The 25,273-nt window shown below is 41.7% G+C and overlaps 1 protein-coding gene across 3 annotated transcripts in view; it reads right to left on the bottom strand.

Moving 5' to 3' along the window:
* Positions 1-25,273, bottom strand: part of RASGEF1A (RasGEF domain family member 1A) — a 144,855-nt gene that overhangs the window by 19,660 nt on the left and 99,922 nt on the right. For 2 of the 3 annotated variants that reach the window (XM_058028920.1, XM_058028922.1), the window contains one exon: positions 2,748-2,927. In XM_058028920.1, the coding sequence (XP_057884903.1) occupies positions 2,748-2,927 (180 nt within the window). Of the gene's footprint in view, positions 1-2,747; positions 2,928-5,331; positions 5,412-25,273 lie in introns of those variants that run through there. The other variant, XM_058028921.1, reaches the window with a different exon arrangement.

Genomic DNA, 25,273 nt, shown 5'->3' with positions numbered 1-25,273 from the left:
TTGCAGTTGGGAGAATGTAAGTAGACACAAAAGGGGCTTGTGCTTTGCAAGAGAATAAGAAGCCAGATTCCTTTAGTGCCTAAAGTTGTTGCTAAGAGATGAGCTGAATTATATTAAAAAAAAGAAGAGTGTGAGTGCACAAGACTAAAGAAGGAATTGTTACTCTCTGACCCAAGAATGCACTGATGACTTCTCGAGGCGGGGAAAAAAAATAAAATTTCTCTGTGTGCACTCACTGCTCATTCTGGAACTTTGTGTTTGTGAAATATTTTCTTCAAATATTTTCTTGCTTGGGCACAAGGGTTGCAGACTGGTACATTCCATTCCTAACCTCCTGAACTCCTCTGTCTCATGAGCATACATTTCCCTGTGTGCAGAGCAAGTCCCCGCACACAAACAAGACTCAGAAGAGCAGCACACTAATGCAGGCACTTATCTTTCCTGTCCTCCCTTGCCTGTCTCGTGCTCTGCCAACATGGCAAGCACATTTTTGTTCTGCCTCTGTAACCAGCACAGAAGGACACAGTGTGTTTGCTCTGTCCCCACTCCCTTTTTCCCTGCCCAGAAGGTTCCTGTGATCAGTGTGCACACAGGCAGCAACGCCTTCTGAGCACTGTGCTCAAATGCAGTCATCAGAAAACTTGGATGAGTGCTGCAACTTAGCACTGTGTCACTCTGAAAGAAGGTAACCCCTGCTCTAATACTGCACTGGCTTCTGTGGGTGACACTTTGCTGCCTTGCTTTGGATGAGTAGCCAGAGAGTTAAGTCTAAGGGGTTTTGATACTTCTCTCTTGAACATACAGGACTGGCTGCTCTTCTGACAGGATATCAGCTTAAATGGCCACCACCAACCCTCTGTGGCAACTCCCCTAAAACCACAAATGAGCATGAAATGAAGCATAAACATGTAACTGAAGGGAAATAGAAAACTTGAGTTTGAAGATAACTCATATACAGCTTCTTCTTTATGTTGTTCAGAGCTTATTTGTCTACTCATTTTATAATTAATCCTTTCACCTAAACTGGGTGATCTGGTTTAACTAAAGGTATGTGTTGTGCTATGGAGGAGATGAATTTGGTTGGATGCTGTTGTCCATCTCTCTTTGCCTGGAGTTACCCCTGAGTGCTTCTGTTGGATGCTCAGCTGTGAGCCTGCAGGGTGGAGCCCATGGCTGCTTGCTTTGTAATGCACTCTTGCATGGGACACGAAGGGAAAGCACCACGGAAACTAGCTGCATTACAAAGTAAGCTGTAGACCCTTTACTCACTTCCTGGAACCATTTTCAGAAAAGCTGTGTTGTAAATAGATTTTATGTTGCAAGGTACAATGAGAGATGTGCATTAGCAGCTACTTGAAAAATTTTGCTACACTTCTGAAATACAAGTAGCAAGTAACAAGATTCATGTATCAGAGGAAAGAGAAGGAACAGGCTCCTTGGATTATCCTAAAGCTATTCATTCCACTGTAACACCACACCAGCTCTACCCACTAGTTTCTTCTGTGCATCTGCTCTACAATATGTATTTGGGGGTGTGGAAGGGAGATTTAATGTCTAACAATGGTTATCCCTCTGAGTCTTAGAAAGGATTTGGTACTGGCAGCACAATTGTATGTTAGCCATATTTAAATACAAGGTTTAGGATTACTTTCGAACTGGAATAGTAAACCATGCTTGTTTTGCTTTTTTAATCCTATACTGATGATTGATGGCAATTCTGCACATTCCCACTGAACTCTGGCATGGAGAGTCCCTTTTTGTGGATGATGATGATTGTGAGGATGTGTGGTGTTATTTGTGGGACCTTGGAGGGACTTTATTATGATTTAAATGAGACCACAATAAAACATTCTACACAAATTAGATTGAGAAACATACAAGATATAGCATGGCCCACTGCAATAAACATTAAGTTTGGCATACAAGTTAATAGTGACTGCAGTTTCCTGCTCCCTTGTTGGTTTTCAAAGTGCTGGGATATTTCTGTAATAGCTGCTGCTTTTTCAGAGCTCAAATAGAATAGAAGTTATATAGACCCTCTGATCTTTGGCCACTTGTTCCAATAGTATCTTTCATTAATGGGCACAAAGAGTAATTTTAAGTGATAAAGTGGTATCTTAATATCCTTGGTTCGAATTCTTACTGCATACCCTAGAGTTACATATAGGTAAGATTCACTTTGAGGACTGCACTGAGGATGTTCAGCCAGTTGCAAAATCATTTTCAGGCTTGAGAACATACATTATTACAGCACTGTCCCATTAAAATGTCTTTAGAAAGAGAGTATTTTAATTAAAATCTATTTTAGGTTGTGATTTTTTTTCTGATGGCCTAACTAGGATATGCATAGAAAATTAAAGGGAAAAATACTAGAGCTGTTTTCAGGTCTGCTTCCCTAGGTAGGACCTGGTTAGCAGTTAATCTTGGCTGCATTAGAGCTAAAGCAGCTTAGAACTATGAAAATTCGGTGGCTAATGCTGCTTTTAATTGGTTCTTAAGGCACCCATTTGAGTTCAAGATGGCTTTATCTTTTAACAAGCGCTCTCATTTAGAAACAGAACATCCCTATTGAGCAACATCTTTAACTAATGAATATTGCCAGTAAAATAAATGCATCTTTAGCCTACATCTCAATCTTGAATCAGACAGAGGTAGAATTTTATGAGAGAGCAACAATTCAGATACTAATGCAGTATGGGAGTAGTAAAGCATGGGAGTAAAAAAATCCCCTTTTGGTGGCTACTTACATCTGGGTAATAGTCCATGGTGGGCACCAGGCGCTCTATCAAGGCCTCCAGTGATCCAGAAACAAGGTTCCCATCCTGGTAAACAGGGTCCACACATCTCTCTCCCATGTCTGGCTGCACTTGCCCACTACAACTGGAACCAAGCATGCTGGAAAATATTGGCGTCTGGGGCATAGTTTCCTGCAGAAGGGCAGAGAAAGGGAGAGAGGGTTAAGCTTTCTTGCAGGATGTCTTATGTGTGGGTTTTACAGAGGCATACATTAAACACAATTACAGATTTGACTGAAGGCAGCCTCAGCGCTCAAGCTGAGTTCTGAATCCAAGCAGTCTGCAAGCTGGCTTTGGTGTTTGAAATGCACTTTAAATTACGTCTCTAAAGCTGTAGATGCATGAGTTATAAGAATTTTCCTCACTGCACTTGATTTCTTCCTTCTCCCTAGTTTTCCCCTGGTTTTTTATGCATAAAACTAGACAGAGATGAAAATACAGAATGCTTTCTGAATTTCCAAGATACTCAAGTGGTGCCTTACTGAGCAAACAAACAAATACTAAGCTTTAATGTTCCCATTTTTACTCATTTTGAAGTCAGATCTTTGGCCAAAACACTTCACTTGTGATGATAAATCCTTCACGACTTCTGTAGCTAGATGTAATCCAGGTCTCAGCACCAGGGCATCTTCTGCATGTAGATATGTCTGGAAACAGCAGGGGATATCCCGTCTGATCAAAATTGCCGTTTTTTTTTTAAACATGTACATGAAACCAGGAACGGGGTGGAACTGTGACATATACTGTCACACAAGCCTAATTTAAACAGTCTCTTTGGAGATCTTTGCTTAGGATACAAACCTGTTGTCGCAACACAAAAACCACACCAAGGTTTAGGGTTTGCACCTCCCTTCCCTTGACCGCAATTGTATCACTGTACCGCAGCCTTTGAGTAAACTCCAGGGGGTTTCGTGTTTGTTTTAAATTGGCTACAGCTTAAATCTATGCAGAAGGCTAAACAAAACATCCTGCTGCTGTATGTAAAGGTTGGAAATGCTATTCAGCATCAAAACAGGTCCCCCTGGCTGCTGAAATAGTCAAGACTGTTTAGGAGATCAAGTGCAAAGAAGGCAGCATTAACTCTTGAGCTGCTGTCTCACTGTCTCTGAAAGAGACAAGATATTGACATAGATGAAAAGCACTTATGTAGATGAAAAGGATTAGGCCATTATCGGCACCTTTAACCTGACAGCTGTTTCTAACTGCGCTCATCTCCTGCACTTAAGTCTTCTCCTGAGCAATTTTTTAATGCAAGGCATATTTTTCCTCTCAAACTCTCCAAAGTCAATCATTCATGTTTACAACTGGAATACAGAACATTTTTCTCCTCTTAGGCAGTGATAAATGCTAGGTGCACTGTGAGGAAAAAAATACCAATATTAACAGAACTTGTTTATCAAAGTGACAGATTTACTTGCGTGACGCTGATAAGTAGAACCGTTTCGTGGCTTTTACCAAGAAACCATTGCGTACATACGTGATAAGAGACATAAGGGAAGTGTAATTCCCTGTAAGATAAATATAGTAGCTGTTTAATAGCAACCAGGGAGACCACAAGGAGGAATGGAGCTCAGTTTCAGAAGTTCAGGACACAGAGTCCAATCAAATAGAAAAGGCAGGATCTAATGTCATATCAAAAGAAATGAAAAATGACACGTTCTGCATAAAAGCACATTGAGGTTACTCAGTATTTTACAGATTTATCTGTTAGGCCTGAGCTTTGCAGTCCATAACACCGACAAACGGCTGAAGCTAACGGCTTTGCTATCTGTACTATGTAACTCGCCAGTAATTTGCTTTTTTCCCTTTTAAGGTCCATAGCAATACAGCCCCAAGCTGCTGCTCAGGATGGTCTGGCTGTGATGAGCACTTCTGGCCAACAACTTGAAGTTGCACAGGGCTTTTAAGCGAACCTAACCACCAAACAAATCCTCACCGAAACGATGCTTTAGCGGGAAACGAACCCCGCTTTTGCCATCAAGCCTTTTAACTCCTTTAAGGCGCTCGTTGTTGCATCAGTTCGGTTTTTAAAGACCCCTCTGGAGCGCAGCCTGTACCGCTCCCTTCCCCGCCGCCCTGGGGCTGGTGCCGCGTCCCGCGCTGCCACCGCGCTCCCGGGGCTGTTCCCGCGGCAGGGCAGCGGGCACGGCCGGGAACAGCGGGCACGGCCAGGGCAGAGCCGGGCACGGCCAGGGCAGAGCCGGGCACAGCGGACGCGCTCCGCCGCCGCCACCCCGCGATCCTGAGGCGCTCTCCGCTCTGCCCGCGCCCCAGCCCCGCTCCTGGGGCGGGATCGCTGCGGCAGAGCCCCGGTAGCACCTGCCGCCGGCCGTGCCCTCTCCCTGCCGCCGGCCGTGCCCTCTCCCTGCCGCCGGCTGGCGGGACCCGGCGGGGCGCTGGCTCCGCCGCAGGGGCAGCTCCGCGCCAAGCCCACCCGTGCCCTCCGCGCTCCCGGGGGTTCCCTCCCGGCGGCCCCGGCGCTCCGTGCCCCGCAGGTGGCGGCCGGGCCGGCCCCGGCTCGGGCAGCGGCGCTTACCCTCATCTTCCTGGCGCGGCGCTCCCGGCGGGCGGGCGGGCGGGCACCGGGCCCGGGCTGTGGGCTCTGACAGCCCCGGCCGCCCGCCGCCGCTCCGCCCGCCCGCCTGACGTCAGGGCGGCGGCGGGGCCCCGTTGGCTGAGCGGCGGCGGGGCCCGTTCAAACGGCGCCGCGCGGGGAGGGCGGGGGCGCCGCTCTGCTGGGAACGCTCCGGCTTTCCGCCTGCTTTGGGCTGGGAGGACCGGCTCCCTCTCCCCCCTGCGTTTGTTTTTTTGGCTGGTTTGGTTTTTCCCTTTTCTGTATGTTTTTCCCCCAAATACGCGTTCTCCAGCCGCCAGCCCGTCCGGCTCCCCTCGCAGCTCCCGCGTGTGCCCGGACGCGCTGCTAGGGAGCGCGGCCGCCCAGCCCTGCCCGCTGATAACCGATTTTATTCCTCTCTTAGTCAGAGTTGTTTCTGTTCTAGCTGCCTGAGCCAGTTTGATAGCCCTGCGCTTGTCCCGAGCCGTCGGGCTGGCGCGGGACCAGCCCCGTCCTGTCTAGAGTCTGATCTCCCATTGAAAGGCTCCGAGGAGCATCAATCTGCCCCACGGAGTCCCTCACCTGTACCCAGGAGCAACTGAGGGCTGCCATCTTTTCAGCCTTTTCCCACACAACCTTTTCCCCTCCTTGTCCTGTTCTTCATTTTACTTGAATTGGGATGGTTTAGTGGTTGCTACATTGTCTCCAGTCACTATTTAGATTTATTTTTGTTATTCAAATTATTTATTCGATTGCTGTGTTTGAACATGTAGCAGAAGGCTTCTCTAGTTTCCATGGTGATTAATGTAGGAAAAGCCTTTTTGGAGGTAGGTGCGCCCCTCTAGGTAGGTGGGCACGGCAAATGAATTTGGGCACATGCACGTACTCAGGAGTGTCAGGAACAGATTCAGGATTGCTCATGATTTGAGGACAAGCACTGTCATCCATCCCAAACACACGTTAATTTTAGAAGGATATGTAGCTACTCATCTTTACTGCTTGCTTACTAAATTCATTTTGGCTTCTAAATTCTAACAGTTCTGCTGTAGAGATTATTTTCCTTATTTAAAATTAGTTTTTCTTTTAAACAACTACTAGAAAAGTCACGTTTTTGCCCCCACCCCCTGCCAAGTCTGCTATGCTCAATCCTGGCCCTTAGCTGTACTCCACAACCTGTAGAGTGTGCAGGTGCTGTAGCAGACCTGATGCCTGTTTGTGCTGAGGCTCTGCTCAGTTACAGCCCCTGCCTGCCTTGGTCCTGGGCTGGAATCCAGGGAGTGGTGTCTGCGCTGACACTGCGTAATGGTCAGGGAAATGTAAAGGTGACCCACAGCAGGGTGAGACAAGTCTTGTTAAGTCTTGTTCAAACATCTGGAAGCTCTTTATAAAAAGTTACCAAAAGCAGAAGGTAAGAGCTTGTAGGCTATCACTGTATAACATGATAGTATTTCTTTCTGAATGCTATGAATATCTTTCAATACCTCATCTAGTATTTATGGCTAGGAGCAACACCAGCAAGCCTGCAAATAAGTATGCATGAAAAACAGGCATTGGATTTCGTTCTGTTTCTGTGCTAATCTGTTTTTCTAACCTTACTCAAACATTTGCTGAGACTTTTAGAAGAATATGTCCATTAATCTTAGCAAAACATACCTAGTTAATTGAGCTCTAGTCACAGATTCAATCTGTTGTAAAAACAACCCGTGATCTTTTTGTTTGTTTGGGGTTTTGTTGGTTTTAGTGACATCAGAAATTAGATCTGTCTTGTCAGTGGAACTAAGAAATGTAGGAATTAAGATAAAAGGATGGAAAACTATGCTAGCTAGGCATGCTCTCTCTTCTCTGAGACATGTATCTATTCTGTGTTTTTGTTCCATATTTCTCCACTCAGTAGTCCAGCAGTCTGTTTAGACTTTTAATGTGTATGTAAAGGAGCATATGCATGTATATTTCTTGTTTATACACATATAAACAAGAAATATAAACATATACATTTAAACATACACGTATAAACATACACATTTGTATGTTTATAGAAATGTTGGGGGGTGTGTTAGGATAAAAGCTCAGTAAAATATCTTTTCCTTTCCCAGGATACATGATGCTTGGTTTTGGGGACACTGTGTTGTGCAGTCTTGTTGGAAAGGTAGTTTTTACAAATCAGAGGAGCTGAAGGCCTTGTACAGCATGTAGCAGATGAATCATGTTATCATTTCATTTCATTTCCCTTCTGTAAAGTGTGGATGATGACCTTTAGCTATCTATATTCTGAGTGTTGAAATCTGTTGATACAGAAACTCTCTGAGGTCTAATTATTTTTGTAGTTATGTAAGGTCTGTTCCTCAGCAAATTGCTTGCATTTTGAAGATGCTTCCATCAGGCATTGCCTCATGTTGCTGGTGGGTGGACCCCAGAGCAGTTTAATCAGCAGCAGAGCCTGTTCTGGTTCTGTGGCTTGCTTTGGAGGTGACACTGCTGTGGTTCACTTGGGCTGGTCAGAGCAGCATCTTGCTGCAGAGTGAGTCAGCAGCAGCCACGCCGTGCCTGCCTCAACCTTCAGGGTTCCTTCAGCCTCTCTCCCTCTGGCCAGCATCACCCTAACACCTTCCATTACCTGTGATTAACGACCTGGATTGACACTTGCAGTGTTTGGGTTCTGTTCCTGCTTGTGCTCTGGAAACTTGACTGACAAATTTTTTTAATCCCACTGTGCCCTCAGTATTCATCTGTGAGATGCTGATAAGGTATTTTCATGCTGTTGCACTTTCTTTGTATGTTTTTATATTTGGGCTGTAAGCTTTTGCCTTATTGTGTTGGGATACAGTTTCCCAATACAGTTACATCTCATCTCCAGTGGAAAATTGCTGGTCAATAGCTTGGTAAAAACAAGGAATTTTAGCAAAGAAAAATGGGTGAAAATGAAGGAGAGATCAATTTGAGAGTGAAGATTATAAAGAGAGTTGGGGAAGAAGAAATCTGAATTTTTTCTACTCGTCTTAGGTAACAATATTTTGGAAACAACTTGTTCAAATGTGCCTGTGTGTATATTTTAAATGTAATTGTACTTAAGTCAGTCATTACAAATGTCATTAAAGCAGATCTGAGGCTATAAAGTCAATTACAAAGGGACTCTCCTGCTGTCCTTGGAGCTTTTATTGTCAAGCTACTCGAGTCCCTCCCTTGGTCACCTTCCACACAAGTCTGTTAATAATGAACATTTGGTTTCATTTAACAGAGTTTGTCAACATGCTTTAAAGCCCCAGCATCTGCATCGAAGGAAACAAAGAGGAACAAAGCCACAGGAATTGGCATTGAAAATGAACCTAATTGTGTATGGCATTGTTCATAGTGTTGATTAAATACCAACACAGGGTCGAGTTTTCATCTGTCCATTCCCACCCATTTGTGCACACAGTAGGATGAATACAGCATATGGCTTAGGTCTTTGAAGCACTGCTGGGTTTATGCCCAACCTTGTTTCTAACTTGGAGGGACAGTCTGAGCTGTTCCCCAGAGCTCTCCAGAGCTTTTGCAAGTGGCCAGGGTATAGGCAGGGTGACAGTGTGTGTTACATCTGTGTGGCAATGTTCCATCTTCTTCCACTGGTGCACTGTGCTCACAGAGCAGTGCAGGAACCTTGCTGCATGCCCACCGCCTTTGCAGGTCACAGCACAGCATTCTGCTCTTGCCACTGTGGAAGGCTTTAAGGCATATACAGCCTGATACTGTCATTTGGAATTCAAAAAGGAATGCTCTATTAAAAATGGGTGTTACATTCATGGGTTTTATGGATTTATGGCCTTGGCTGTAGACTGAGCCCTTTTATCTGGACTTGAGATTAGGAATTTGTCCAGGAAATGCCATTAAACTCCACAACAGTGGCCTTAGATAGGGTTTTTACATGGGGTCATGTTAGTAGGGATCATTTGTAAGACTTCATAAAAGACTAAAGGAGTAGAATGAAGTTAAGAGATTCAAAGCCTCAGGTGGCTTTGTTCAAGGAGCATTTGGGTTCTGGTCTTGTTCATAGGACTGCACAAATGTTCAAGGTTTCCTTGTTGCACACAAATTTTCAGATTTAAAAGCTGTTCTCAAACCACTTTTAGATGAATTTGAAGACTTCTAAATTTCAGAGATTCATGCTGCAGAATAACTTGATGGCACATTAATAACTTGGCAACAGATGGGAGTGGGAGGAAAGAGTTTCAAATTGTGGTTCTGAACTGACTAAAGCTTTATAAGCTTGAAGCAAGGTTGAGCATGCTAGCCAGCAGTCTTTGATTATTACTGACTATGCCTTTGTCTCCCTCTCTCTGACCTGGGGCATGAGGAATCTTCCCATTTGTCTGAGCCAATGACTATTGTAGTTTGAAAATGGCATTTTCTGTTTTGAAAACGTTTTGCTGAAGGGGTCCTGACCAGCTCTACCCCTTAAGTGCCCAGCAATTTTCAGAGCAAACCAAGATGAAAATATAGGAGCAACTTAAGATGTTTGTTGCTATGTCTGTTTTTAGTGCTGTCTGAAAGGGGAAACTGGTTGTGAAAATTCTGTTCTGTATCTGTGGAGCAAACTGTGTTTTCACTGGCATAAGGGCAGCTCTGTGACACCACTAAGAATAACTCTCTGCTGGGCAGGGTGAAACAGATTTTTCCCTGATGCTGGGTCCTGTAGCTCCCCCTTGGACTGAAAGGAAAGGTCTTTCCCAGGATTTAGAGAGGACATGGTGCTAATCCCCAGGCATTTTAGTGCCTCTGCCAAAATAACAGATTTAACATAACCTGACATGAGTTGCCTGTGTTACTGGCGTGTGGCTGCTAATTAACTACTAGATTTTAATGGCTATTTTAGCACTGCTGCCAAAGGAATTCCACTAGTCTGTTTGATTCCTATTTTTCATAGATACTCTAGTCATAGAAATCTGTATTTTTTAGAAATTTTCTTGCCTGCTGGTTAAGATTTAAGGAACATTCAGTTAGGAAAAAACTGGATCAATCAGCTTTGATTAAATAAAATACAAATATAAAAGGTTGATACTTCTGCTTTGCATCAAGGATGTAACAAGAGATCCCTTACAGAAGTCAGGGGACCTCAGCTCATTTAAAGGCAGAGGAGATTTAGAGAGTGAACTAAAGGAAAAGGTGTCAGAGAAAGATGTAAGCTAGGCGTGCTCTGCTTAATGGAGCTGCTAGAACTTGTTATACATAAATGGCAATTTGTGTGTTTTCAGGAGCTGATGGAGCCTTCTCACTTTTTCTAAGGGCAGAAAAGGCACAAATCCCCCTATTTAACTGCTTTTAATGTTTGTGATTCAGTCTGATTTTGACTCCAGCAAGGAATTACAGAAGCATGTTAATGTAATAGGCACTCTTGATATTAATTTTATCTCAGGCCTTTTAAAGTTGACTATTTAAGAACAACTGATATTCTATTTTAAATCGGGCTAAAGGCTGAATTCAAGATGTAGGAGTTCTGGACTTATCCTCGCTAGTGTGCCCTTTACTTGCATATTCATGCTTGCTGTGACACCAGCAATTCCAGGACCCTGCCACTGAGCAGAAAGGGAAAATGAATTATGCCAAGGAGGAAGCATGTACATACATCAGCAGTTTGGTGCCCAGGGGAAGAAAAATCTGCATGTCTGCTGATGTCAATCTTCTTGATATGGTATTTTTGTGAATGCACGTGGGTTGCTATTTCTTTTTAACTAGCTCAACAAAAAATGAGTTTATTTTTAGTGTTATAAGCTTCAGGGCATCACAATTAACAGATCAGAATTGCCAGTTTGATTAGTCAACCTTCTGTTTGCTTTAGCAGAAACTATGACAGTGACACTGTTAGCATTCCCACAGGTATTTTGGAAGATTCATTACAATCACTTATGGGATCCATTTTTTCTACCCCCATTTTCATTCTCTTTGGTTCTACAGATTTCATTTTTGAGCTGATGGAGAGAAGTTCTGGGCTGATGAGCTCATTTGCAGTAACTCACCTGCAGCTGTATTAGTTTAAAAGCATTTCTATTAAACATGTGATGTATCTTGTCTTACCCGAATTACTGCAAGTAATTTAGTTCCCATGAACATCTATTGCTTGGACTCCTTTTGCTGACACTGCCAAGAAGTTCATCAGCAGTTTTGGGGGAGTTTTACAGTAGTCTGAAGTCTACTCGTTTTGCAGGGCTCTTAATTGCTGTTGGTTTAATTCTAATGTCTTTATTTGGAATAGAATCAAGGTGTGGTAGTCTTGGCAATATCTTGAGGAAAATACATGGAGAAGTATTGCAAAAAAAGTTAAATATGGTATAATTTTAGCAAAAGGCTGCCATCAAATTAAGTACTCAAAATTAATTTCTAAGGAAGCATTCTGATGGCTAACAAGAGCTAGTGAACAAAGGGATGAGCTCCCGAGCTTAGTTTTATCTATAAGAACTTTTCTCTCACCTACAGTGATTTTTAGCATAGTTTGGGAAGGACTGACACTATCACATCACAAACTGTGTATTCAATTGGTGCTGAGTACTACAGAACAGGGGTTATTGTTCCATATATATGTATGTTTATCCTTTTTTACATATCCTAGGACACAGTCTCAGGCTATTCAAGCATAAACTATTGAACCTGAAGCTCTAAAGTAGTATGGCTCTATGGGGCCAAATTTGCACTGGGTTAGGCTGAGGACTGTTCTGCAGGTGAACAAACTCCCTGCTGTAGATACATAAATGTTGAAAGTAAAAAAAAAAAAAAAAAAAAAAAAAATCTGTGTACTAGTGATATTAAGTGATCAATTACTTAATCTTCTGTTTTGCAAAAGCATCTTGACATGAATCAGTCAAAGAATTCACATGACTGAGCTACTTTGGCCCAAACCTCTATGAAAGTATCTTTATAAGGACATAAATGTAAATGTACTACAAAGAAAAGATTTATTGTCTTCCTGGAGCTTTTATTTTCCCTGTGGTCTGTGCCAGTCAAGCCACAAACCAAATAGCTGATGATGAAAAAACAATGTACTCACTGAACCTGTTTGCTTTGACACTCGCCTAAAAGTTTGCTAAGTCATAGGATAACAAGTTTCAATAATTTCTAGTTGTATATGTTTTTTAGGGGCAGGGGGAGCACTTATATTTTTTGTCAGGAGGATATTATTGGATTTTTCACCCTTTTGTCTGCCTTTTCAAGTTTGTTGTGCCAGAATTAAAAATCATTTATAGAGGTATTTTTGTTATTTTACTTAAATTTTACAATTGACATTCTTCTGCCTTCTTACCAGAGGAAGACTCAGATGGTGCAAAACAAACACAGTGGATTCAAGAGCCACGCATGTTTTGATGAGTCTGGATTTCAACCCCACAGCTGCTGCTGTGGCATGAAACAGATGTCATGTCAGCCAGCGACTTCAAAGGGGATTCCCTAGGCACGAGCATGTGGGAAACTTAAAACTGATCCTGTTTCCCCTGGGGAAGCTTGTTCCTTCTGCTGCTCACTTGTGTTCCCCATTAGGCTCTGTTCTCTCACAGCAAAGCTGTGCTCACCGTGGGCACAGCCTGGCTCAGGTCAGGTTTAGAGACTTGTGCTAAGATTGGCTGTGGGTGGATTTCTGTGTTTTGAGTTTTTGTTTTGGTTTTTTTTTTGGTGTTTTTTTGGTTTTTTTGTGTTTTTTTTTTTTTTTTGACTTTTTATTTTCATTTGTTCAGGGACGCCAAAGCTCCCTAAAATCCATGGTCATGTTAATAAAACATTTTTTTAGACTGGATCTCAGAAGTCAGTGATCTGTAGGAATTGGAAAGTGCTGTGGTGCTTGATGCTATTTTCCCTGCCTTTCCTACTTTTCTAACCACATTTTTTTCCTTCATATCTAGACAAGGTAGAAACAGATGTAGGTTGTTGATATAGCTGAGAAGAGAAGCTGTAGGGATATATGCTGGATTTATGGAATGAATAGCTGCCACTAAGACATGGCTGCAGTAATTGTAATAAAGCTCTAAGTGGTGTTCAGAAGTGTGGACTACCCTTGCCCAGGAAAATATAATCAGCTCTGTTATTTGGTTTTCTCTCTGTAAAGTCTTGAAACAGACAGCACTCTACATACAAACTGTAAAGTGTTATGGTAAAGCTCATATACACACACATTGCATGAAAACTAAAATATGTAACTAATATTTCAATTTTTTGGATAGCAAGAATGAAAACAATTTAAAAATTTTATTTCATTTCTCTGCCCTCCTGTCCCTCCCTGGTGCTTCTGTGTGTCCTGAACTGATTATTACCTATTGTTTGACTGGTATTTGAGCTGGTGGTTTAAAAGTAGAAGCTTTCCATGTCTTGGCAGATTTCCTGGCCAGTCTATTCATAATGCATTTAACTTTCCTAATGATATGAGAATTTTGGCCAGGTAGTACTCTTACACTCCTTTAAAATCTGTATACATGAAAAAAGCTTCAAAGTGCCTTGCCCCCAAATGAAGCTGCTTAAGAATAATACCTTAACAGTGTTGCAGTACTGATTGTTAATTTGGGAATGTTCACTGAAAAGCACATTGTTTTTCTTGTGTTGGAGACTAGTTCCCTATGAGTATTTTATAATTTCCTATTTTCTCACTTGTGGCTCCCACAGAATATATGCATGGCAAAGACAAGCTAGAAATCCTAAACTTACAAGGCATCCCACTGGCAGCTGGTTCAGACCTAATAATACCAAAGTAAAAAATGCAGCTTGTTTTACATGAAGTATTGCAAATGCAATAAGTTATTTAAACAGTTATCTTTGCAAATTATTTAATAAAAATCTAGCCCAATTTCAATTAGAGAGATCTAAAATGCTCTCTTGTCTGTTTACAGCATAAATGTTTTAGAAATTTACATATCACAACCATTTTCTTCCTGATACTATATTCTATCATTTAATCTTGTTCTAAGAATAATTAGGACCGTAATATAAAACATTATATACAAAATTCTCCCATTATTACCCACCAGCCTGCATCAAATCCCTTTGATAAGCGGACTGAGGAATTTCTTGTCATATTATACTTTGTGCAGTCCAGGAAAGGGAGTGTATCACGTTGTAACTTCTACCATGTTACTCATCGGATCTGCTGTTTCTTTGGTATAAAAATTCAGTGATGCTCCAGAAATTTGAGACTGGAGAGGCCCTCAAGTGTTGGCATTTAAACACCTGTGTTGCAAGTGGAGCACAGTTTTGCTGCATGTCCTTGGTAGATGAAGTTAAACACATATTCCCACTCACACCTAAGTCTATTGAGGTAAAGAAGGGTTTGTGTAAGTGGAGCAGTTGCTTCTGGAAACAGAATTGTAATTTTAAAGCAAAAGATGAAAAGCATTGAATATGCTTTTTATTAGTAGTTATTTTCTAAAGTAAATGAAAGTCTTGAATGGTGTTAGCATTGCATGATACATAATAATTCATATTAGCTATTCATTAACTTTTGTAATGGATGTTCTATGAATTTGGTGAAATGGCTGCTTTATATTTTGCAGTTCTCAGTGAGTCTATTAAGCAAAATATTTTTTTTTCCTTGTTGCTAAAATTTTTACTGCTACTAAAAATCTAGAGAGCATTGACTGTTTTATGTAATCACTTCATTTTTATAGTTTGCAAAATACTGGCAGACTTAAACTGAGGTTGGTGAAGGAAGGCAGGATTAACACAGGATTTCAACGAGGCCATCTGTAAATAACCATACAGAAAGCAGGGCACAAACCATAAAAGATCATCTCTGGCCTGCTGTCTGCTACCCTTGTCAAAACTGTGAATAACAAGGCACTGAGCCTGAGTGCCAACCACTGCCTGACTTGGCACTGCCCACACTTAGACACAGCTCTGGAGACAGCAAAGTAAGTCAAGGAAAGCAGGTCTCTGATAAGAGTGCAAAGCCAAAGAAGTAGCCACATATATCTCCCCATTCCTACAATCTGCACGATCATGATGATCAGCTGAGCTCCAATATTCACAGAATCCACAAAATAAAGTAGAATTACAGGAATATAATGCAACGATGGAATGCTCACCCCATATCTTTTTCTCCAATGTAGCATAGACATCCAAGCAAAAACAACTTATCCAGCTACAGAAGCATTACTACTTGGAAGATTATTATTCTTTAGTTAAAATGCTAGATTGTCAGGAAAATTTCCCAATGAATGGAAATAGCCTGCTTAGGCACCCTTTGATCTGAGCTGTGCTTATCTCCATGTTGGCTGATCAAGATGTGTGTTTTGCCTGGGTAGTAACTCCTAGGGTGCTATGGTAAATGACAAGATTTTGGCATGGTTATTTCTTTAAAAAAAAAAACTCCATAAAAACCCCAATTTCATAAGGAACTTTGGCTTCTAATTTTATCCTGAACACATCAGAATTGCATCTGAAACCAGTTTATAATCTGTCACAAACCCCTGCTTTGACATGTATTTTGTTAATTGAACTTCTGAGGATGTGCAATTCCAAGGTGTCTGTTTAAGGAATCAGTGTGGCTCACCTGGTTCACATATTCACAGCTAAGCTAAACTCTCATCTTTATTCTGTGCAGCATTGCCATTTCTACTAAAACCTAATCCATTATTCATAACTGCTTCTAATTTTGGCCTAACTTTGAACTGGAGATAATTGGAATGTCTCCAATTGTCTCGTATGTTCACACATCAAAGAGCATCAATTCAGAAGTTAGCATTGTTCTTGTGGTGTATGCATGTGTGTGCTTTAAAGAGTGAGGAAATATTGTTTGGTTAGTGATATTGGGATATTCCACTGTTTTCTTTCAAAAATAAATGATAATAAATTTATAATCCTAGGGAAGGGGTCCCATAGGTTATCATGTCCAGTGCTGCAAGATCTGAGTATTAGCACAAAACTGGTTAGAGGCAGCAGAACTCATCTGAGTGACCCCAAGTAAAGGTTGATGTTTAGTGTTACTTAATCCCTCTTTTCCCTTTGGTGCTGTTTGTGATCACAAGTCCCTATTTTCATTACTGAGCAAAATAATCTTATCTTTTTATTATTACTGTTTTTCCTTATTTTTTTCTTCCTCTATATTATATTGATATACTTGGTTGAAAGTCTGATTCTGCATACATTTTGTGTTTTCAATGCAGATAAAAATTACCTCACCAAGAGCAAAATTTTAAAGATTTTGCTAATTTTTTTTAAAAAACTGCGGATATGCTATCTCTGTAAAAGTGACTACTAATAGTGTACACACCTAGGGGCTCAAGAACTGAATCCAGCACAGCACTCCAAATGTTACAGCACTGAAGTTGCATCCCAGGTTGATGCACATAGGAAATACTTGGATTTATCTTGAAGTTGCCCATTCAGTTTCCTGCCAAGCTCTCTGCTCAGTTTAGAAGATAAGCAAAGATTTACAGACTAGAAGTGGCTGATATCTCTTCATTGGCAACAGATAAAAACTAGCAAAATACAGTTTGATCAGGGAGTTTTTGCCTTTTTCTCCAGATGAAAAAGTAAAGTTTTTAGAAACAGCTGTCAATACAGTCCTCAAACCTGAGCTAAGTAATCTGCTCCCTTTTCTGATTGCTTTGAGGAGCATTCCTGCGCAGCTATGGCAAATGTCCCAGCAGAATTTTTCATATCCTTTCAGTGATAATTTGTGCTCAGTTTTCAGCTGCAAGGGACTAAAAGAACATTTCAAGCCCACACAAAGTCTGACGAGAGCTCGTGACTGTCTGCAATTTGGAACAGCAGGCTGCATGTTCCCTGTTGCAGCAGGGAAGATGTCAGGATTAGGTTTATTTAGGGCTTTTTTTTAGCATTATTAAAATACAGCTGATATCTACCAGAAAAAATAATTGCAAACCATAAATTATTTAATTTTAGTCCCATGCTAGCAGAATAAATAACTTTGTAAGATTATGAGAAAATAAGAGGGTAAGAGTGGATTGAATATGCATTTTACTTCTTAACATGTTGGTGAATAATGAGAGAAAAATCAGCCCAGGAAAGGCATCACTCACCTTTTGAGCTTTTAACCCTTGCCCAAAGCCTGTCCTGCAAATCCCTTGAAGTCCCATGCTCAGCCACCAGTGATTTTTGCTGCCCATCTTTTCCTTCCCCTCCTCCAGCCATCTTCTCGCCCCTTCCCCCCACTTGCCATTAAAAGGAAAGCTTCTGAGAGCTCATAAGCAACAGGCTCATGCTTTCAATCAAGGCAGGGAGCTGAATAGCCTTGCACTCAGAGCCAGCTCAGCAGAGCTGGAGTCAGGGCCCCTTCATTAATGGGAAAGGAATCTGTGCACCTTCTGAAATCTTCCAGCACTCCCCCAGGCTGCCTGAGCCACACTGCTTGTGTTTCTCAAAAACTTCCCCACTGTGACCACAGTTCCATTTCTCTCATTCTCTCCTCCAGCTCTTGAAAACTAAATATGCAAAGGTAATTTCCCTGCTCTTGCTGGCTCCATGATCTTTGCTCGTTAGGAGATGCCATTTAAAATTTATTTATTTCCCTGCACCCTAAACCATTAGTTTTGGTGAAAAATATAGCTGGGTTTAGAGTTATGTGCAAGAGCATCAGGCTGGCCAGACATCTGTGCAGTGCAGGCCCAAACCCTGGTTTTGATTCTCAGGCTCAGTGGTTTCCACTGGCAGTTACTGGCAGTTTTCTCACTCAAACATCTTGTTTCAGTTCACACCAGCTGAGTTTTGTCTTGAGTTTATAGGGCTTATAACAAACCCTGGAAACTCAAATGCAGAGCTCAACTGAAACAGCTGCTGTCCTTTCTTTTGGTCCAAACTATGTTACCACCTAAGTTGCTGAAATCATCCTTACCTCGTGAAAATTACCTCAGGTTTGGTGAAAACCTCATAAACCTAGCATGGTACCTGCTTGGTTTGGGAATGTTTTCTTAGCTTATTTATTAGCTCATTTTAAAACTAATTCTGTATCATAAATATGCACCACATCAAGAATTATGTAATTTCATTTTGCATATTTTCAGTAATAGGGAAGCATTCTTTGTCATTATTTAATTAGGTTTTTTTTGCTGTGTCTGTAGCTATGCTGTTTGTAATGTGAAAGGAATAGTTACTGTCAATGAGGGAATAAAGGAGAATGAAGCAGTGGGGAAAGCCATCATGCATGATTTCTGGGAGAGGCACAGAGCAAGTATCCAGTTGCTGTTCTGTGGATTGTCTCAATACTTTGGTCTGAGGAAAAAATGTGTTGGTAGCACCCCTTCTATGATCACACAGGTAAATATAAGTGACTTTTCTTGTTAAAAGTGTGGGGAAAGATGCATTGTATGTAGGAAGGTGAATTGAAAAAGAATGTGGGAGTTGATTAAGAAATGATTGTTTTATAGATACAATGTCACTGAGCATTGGTTTAGGTTTTAATAGTGCCTTTGTCATGAGGTAGTTTCAGTTCTCATTCTTATTTGGAAACAGTTATTCCCAAACTTCAGACTGAATAGCCAAATTCAGATTTCTTTTGGTCTTTAGATTCATTCCACTTCAAAAGTTGTATTTTTCTATTAATGCATAACTGATAGTGAACACTTTTCTGTTAATCTCCTTGGTGGAACCATGCAGTATGACTTCTCCTTCTAAGAAAGAGAAAACAGTTTTGATTGTTGAGTTGTGTTTGTTATTTTATGTTGATGTTACACAGAGCTTGAGGATAGAGTGACTGAATCTGAAAATCTGAGCAAACAGTACATAGAATTCCTGAATAAAAATGAGTTATATTGTCAAAACAAGCCCTGTGTGATAAAGATGACAGAGAAGAATGAGGAGGGAATGTACAACTGGAATACTGTCCATGGGATGTTAACTGCTGTGGGTGCTGATTGCTTGCTAATTTAAACAGATATTGTGAGTGTTCATAACCAGGGCATCAAATGCTGGCAGTAGCTTTCTCTGCCTGACAATCATGTAAAAAAATTTTGATTGGAGTTAGAGATGTAGCTCTAAGTTTATGGACAAAACCAACTAGGTTTCCCTCTGCTCCCCTTCCACTTGGTTGTTGGGGGTTTTTTCATGCCTTAAGTAACTTAACTGAAAACTGGCAATAATTGGGTCAGAACCCAGGGCTGAGGGGAGCAGCAGTGCTGCAGCAGTGAGTTGAGCTGCTCATGCATGCAAGGGCCATGACTGCAGCAAGTGGCTGTGAACTGTGCCAAGCAGTGCCAGCTTGCTGTGACTGAGCCACTGGCACACGAGCAGACAGCAGCTGCTCCTGGTGCCAGCAGGGAATGAACTCAAGGGTTTGTGGCTGTGCCTGTGCCTGCTCTTCCAGCTGCTGGGGGGCAGTGCCTGCTGCAGGCTCCTGGGCAGCAGTAGAGGGGCAGAGAGTGCTGCTGCTCTCCAGGCTTGGTTTTACGTTAAATAGCAGGCTTTCTCTCCTTGCCATCCTCTCAGGGCAGAGCAGGGTGCTGCTGCCTGCTGGGCTGTGCCATGCTGGGCCGTGCCATGCTGGGCTGTGCCCTCTGAGTGCTCTTTGACCCAGCCCCAGGGTGGCCTGGGCAGCTCAGCCTCCCTGCCCAGCCCCACAGCCCAGAGCTGCCCAGATGGCTCTGCAACCTCAGTCCTACCTGCTACTCTCTGCCCTTTGTAAAATGAAAAAAATCAATGTTTTAAAGTATAAGATTCCTCCTCTCATTGCTTGGTACCAGTACAGCTTTGGAATGTAGCCAGTATTCCCTTGCACTTGAAAGAGGCCACTCCGGGTTGTCTGTGCCAGCAGATCTGTCCCAAGGGATTGATGTGTCCCTGTGCTCCAGGAGTGCCCTGCTGTGCCCAGGCCGGGCAGAGAGGGGGCCTGGCTGCAGTCCCTGAGCTCTTGGTGCTGCCTGGGGAAGGCAGAGGTGGATCAGCTGTCCTGGGCCATGCACTGTGTGAATTGTGGGCTGCAAGCACAGCCTGGCTGCCCCACACCTTTCTCTAGTTTCTTCCTTGCCAAGTGCCATCTGAACATTTGACTTCCACTCTGCAGCATTGCTTGGCTTCACCCCTCTGGAAGCACAGGGATTGTCTGAGTCCCCCTGGTGCCATGACCTGCTTTTTTCAGGATTTTTCCAGTTAGGATCACTAGGAAAAATATAACTCCTAGGCACAGCTGAAGCTCCTTGCAATGATTAAAACTTGTGCATTGCAGTAACAGCAAATGGCATGAGAAATTTCAAGGGCTGCTTGATCATGAACTGTTCCCTGCAGATGTGCCCAGAAGAAGTTTATTTAAAACTTGTGCTCCTGTTTCAGTTTTCTGAGAGGAGCATTCAGGCTCTATTGAATTCTGCCAAATGGAAAATAAATTAAGTTTTAGTGTCATCTATCTTCTGTATTCTTATGATTTTAGAATTGATTGAAAACTTTACTGTTACAGGGTCTGCTCTGAATTTTTCAGGTAGGCAAAGAGTGTGATCCTTTGAATTATTTAAGGCTGTGCTAGAGCAGTTACCTGTTTACTTTTCTATTGCTACTAAATTTCAAAAAAGGCTAAGAGAGGTAAAATTGTTCTTTGTTTATTCATACAATACATCTCTGCAAGTCCCACCCTTGCCCCACAGGAAGGACCATCCTTAAACCAATTTAAAATTTGGGGCTGTAAGCCCAGAGCCTTGTGTTTTGTCACTGCTGAGGTTAAGGAGTCAAGGGTCATGGCATTAATCGGTGACTGTGGTGCAGAACAGAGCTGCTAAAACTGTGGTGAAATTGGAGCTTGCTGCCATGGGAGCAGAGTGCAGCGTTTGGGGAGAGCCAGGCTCACCCTGCCAGGGGCAGAGCTGGGCAAGGGCACCTCTGCCTGCAGCTCTGCTTTGGTGCTGATTGCACCTGTGTGTGTGGGCATGCTGCAGGTAACCTTAATTTATGGATCTTCCTCTCTCCTTCAGCCAGTCTGCTGGAGTCTGTGCCCTAAAAATTAATGTCAGCCAGCACATACCTGACTATTGGTGTGAGTGGTGAGAAAGCACCAGAGAGTAAGGGCAAACTCCACACCCCCAAAGTTTCTGAGATGTTATCTTAATCCAGTGGTGACTGATGCCCTAAATTCTTCTTTACTCAGTTCATAAGCTTTTATTAGCACAAACAACCCTTAAAGAAAGGAGCTGTTAGCAATCTGTAGAGCTTTTACAGTACAGTTCCGAGTCATGATACTGGAAGGTGCAGAGCAGATGTAATGCCTGTCAATTTTTTTTATTAATTACAAGAGAGGACTATTTTATGCAGTTTCTCCCTTTCTTTCATGCAGTCAGACAGCCTGACTTCTTCATTTTTATTGTTTAAGTTTTGATCAAAACAAGAAGATGCTGCTTTTGTTAAGAATTCTGTCTAAATTAACAGGTTGTTATTTCTTTCTTTAGAATACACAAATCAAATTTCATGGTGTCATTCAAGGCACAGAATCTTTTCTCCTGGGTATCACCAGTCTACAGGGAAAGTTATTGAACTTTAACATAATTCCTGAAACACTAATCATAGGGACTATAATTTTGCAAGAGGTGAAGCTTTAGTTGTTTACAGTCTGTTAAGCTATTTATTTACTGCGTGTTCTCATTCCTCCCTTAAGACCTTCAGAAATAAAAAAAATAAGGGCATAGCAGTTCCTTTTCTCATTTAAGTATGCAAACATGGTTTTCAGATCTTTTTTTTCCTGTGGCAAAAGCAAGGTCAGAAGATAATATAAAACAATGTATCTAAACTAGATTCTGGTTATAATTTGAAAGCATTCAGTACTGTTGTCTCGTTTTAGTCCTAAAATATGCATGGATGCCCCATGGCACAAGGCAGAGAAACCTGGAAATTGCTTTGATTTGTCCCCAGTCCCTGCCCATAGACATGGGCACCCTGCAGAGGTGACTTGGGTCTGGTCACAGCCCAGCTTGGTGTGCTTCCTGCAGCTCTGCTTGGCTTGGCTTGCCCATCTACTCCAGCTAGTGCAGCATTATTCTTCTCATTTCCAGTGTTTATCAAAGCCAGTGATAGATGCTGTGCAGCTCTGTGTTTGCAGACACCAGCAGGTGAAATAAAGCTGCCCTCAGTGTGGTAGAGCTATTCTAGTTTTCTTTCAAACATCCAGTTTGGCTAAAAGGCTTGCCTGGATTACTGAGATTTACAGCACAGTTTTAGGATTCAGTTATTCTGTCTTGTAAGGAAGGCTATTATTGAATAATAAAAAAAAAAAGCAATATGCATTTCTGTTACTGGTTGGTGGCAAAAGCAGTAATGGGTTGCCTATTGCTGATGATAAATATGTACAGTCCCTGAAAAAAAATTAAATTTTGGCCAGACTATTTCTAGATGGTGTTTTCCTAACTTCTTAACTTTTGGTGAATAAATCGTATTGCTTTTGTGGATTATATTTATTTCAAAACCTGTTTCTCATTAAAAAAATAAAATTAAAACATAGAAAAATCAGACTTATTTTCAGTCTTCTATTTTTCACGTCAGTTTCCCAAACTATTTCCTTCCTCAAGAGATTTAAATATATTAACTTATAAATACATCGATAGGCAGTTTCCCTCGTTCTGTTTCTTTTCTTTTTAAGGGATTTCTTTTTTCTCAGTGCCTGTAAGGCTGGAGGGCTGGAGCCCTGGAGATTTGAAGCTTCTTTCATCCTCCATAATGTCAGCAGTTTCAAAGAAGTGAGTTCCTGTACACTTCTTCTGACATGCTCTGAAATACTTTTCAAGCTTGGCTTGGGAGCTCTTTCTCTGCAGGTGAGGGGCGGTGTGGGTAGGAGACACATTTATACCTTAGACTCTGGATAAAACAGTCACCAGGGAGAGGAAAGCACCCTGACACAAGCCAGCTGTGCACAGTCCAAGTGACTGACAAAAATTTTGCATCTTCACCCTCTTCCCTCTGAAGTTTGCACACTATCACACTCACACAGCTGAGAGCCAGCTTTGGGTGTCCTGGCTTTCTGTTCCTCTGGTGGGAAGGCACAGTAGAAACCATCAAACAAAACCTGTGGTGTCAAGTCCATTTCTGTCAGCCTGTGATCTGCACAGAACAAGAACTCTCAGCCTTCAGCTAAAGTTTCTTTCTGGGTTGCAAAGTACCAGGAGGCAGAGCTGGAGATGGGCTTAGGCTTGTGTGCAGGACTGCAGTGCATCTCCTGGTTGGAGCAGAAGGTGATGGGGAGCGAAGGGAGGTGGGGAATGGAAATGAAACCCTCTGCCTGGTGATCAAAGCCAGCAGTGGCAGTGAAGAGGCCAGCAATTTACAGGGCAGGAGAGGAATGTAATTACTGCTGGCAAAGGCAGCTGGGCCACATATTGGATTAGCATGGGGAAGGGATCAGGGCAGGGACCATGGACCTGCTGGGGCAGCAGGGAAAGCAGTGCATGTAAGGAGGGAATGCAGAAAAGAGGGTGAAGAAGTAGGAACACAGAAGTGGGGCAAGGTCTGTTTGACGCTGAAGCTATTTAAATCTTCTGAAAAGTTGTTTTCCTCACACACCTGTACTGTGTATTACTTTGAGGAAGGAAAGGTTCTTCCCATGTTAATATGAATGAAAGGTTTCAATGCAAATATCCTCTTAGATTTGTGTCACATATATTGTGGGCAAAAATAAATAGTTGTAGGGTTTTGTAAACAAAATGTGTTTGCAACAAAAATATCTATTTATTTTTCTTTATAATTATATATTATGGTCTTGAGGAAGGACTACTTTTTCCTTTTGGTTTGTGCTCAGGGTTTCATTATTTTGGAATGTGTGAAGAGTACAGCTGTTGTACCACTTGGTTAATGGTTTAAGCAAGGGCATAAGTGTAACATAATTAGAGGATATTGTTTAATAATGCAGGAAGGGATTTTCTGAACATTTTTATTTGGGCAATGAACTGTACCCTTCCAAAGAAAAAACCTTCTAGTTCTGGCTGAAACCTCCTCCCACAATTTTCAGCCCTTAAAACATAAAAACATTGATCAACTATTCCTGGACAATCCTCAGAATATTGCTTTTTTTACATCCCCAAGGTGCAAACCATAGTTTTTAGATGTAAAAGTTGTTATTTCATTTTAATTGAAGTCTGCACAGTAATAACCTACAGGTTAGATTTTTGCAGAGGATGAAGATATATTGTGTGAATTTATTGGGGCTTGGAGTAATATTTATGGGTATAGATAGATGAATCTAATTCAATTTAAATATCCTGGAGTGTATTTAAAGCAAGTTTATTTAAAATAAATCCATAATCAAGTATTACTCTTTCTCTGCATGTTCTTAATTTTTGAAGTCTTTTTCAATGCAATTTTAATTGCTTGTCAAATCTTTCAGTAATATACAAAAAAATTCTATTATAAAAGTACCTGGCAATATATTAAGAGAAACTCTGCTCCTTTTTTTTGAAGAGTGAATAAAAGAATGATTAGTTTAAGAGCAGGGTGAGAGGGTTTCTAGGACTTAAAGGAATCTCAGAAGTTGTTAAAAGGATCATAGCAGCAACCTAGAATATGTATTTTCATATGTATGTTTAAGAAATAACATTTTATATAGAAGAAAGTCTTAGATGTCTTTTTTTTCCCCTCTTGATATATTTTTTCTACTCCCATGGAAATAAAACAAGCATCCAGATGCAATGTCCTGGCATGCGAAAGTGGAATGAAATCCACTGTTCCTGTTCTGCTTAGTTTTGCTTTATCCTCCAAAGCATACAACAATCAAATTTGGAAGCCCTTGTGTTGTGAGACCCTGAGGTTCCCAGGTTACCAAGTGTGTGATTTTCTGCCAGGGGTGTTACTGAGTGAGACAGATGTGCTCCAGCTTTCCCACTGCCAATAGGAATGTTTATTTTACTTATGGGATGCTAATTGCTGAGCTGTCCTGTTTCCCAAAGCTGTGTGAAGATAAGGAGAAGGAGGGAACATGCAGAAGAAAGGCAAATTCAAAGCATAGGTTTGGTGCTGTCAGAGGGAGTGGGTGTTACACGTGGGAGGTAAAGGTGTAGGT

Source organism: Melospiza georgiana, chromosome 8, assembly GCF_028018845.1.
Source record: "Melospiza georgiana isolate bMelGeo1 chromosome 8, bMelGeo1.pri, whole genome shotgun sequence".
NCBI classification, from domain to species: domain Eukaryota; kingdom Metazoa; phylum Chordata; class Aves; order Passeriformes; family Passerellidae; genus Melospiza; species Melospiza georgiana.
This window is presented reverse-complemented; position numbering and strand designations above follow the sequence as displayed.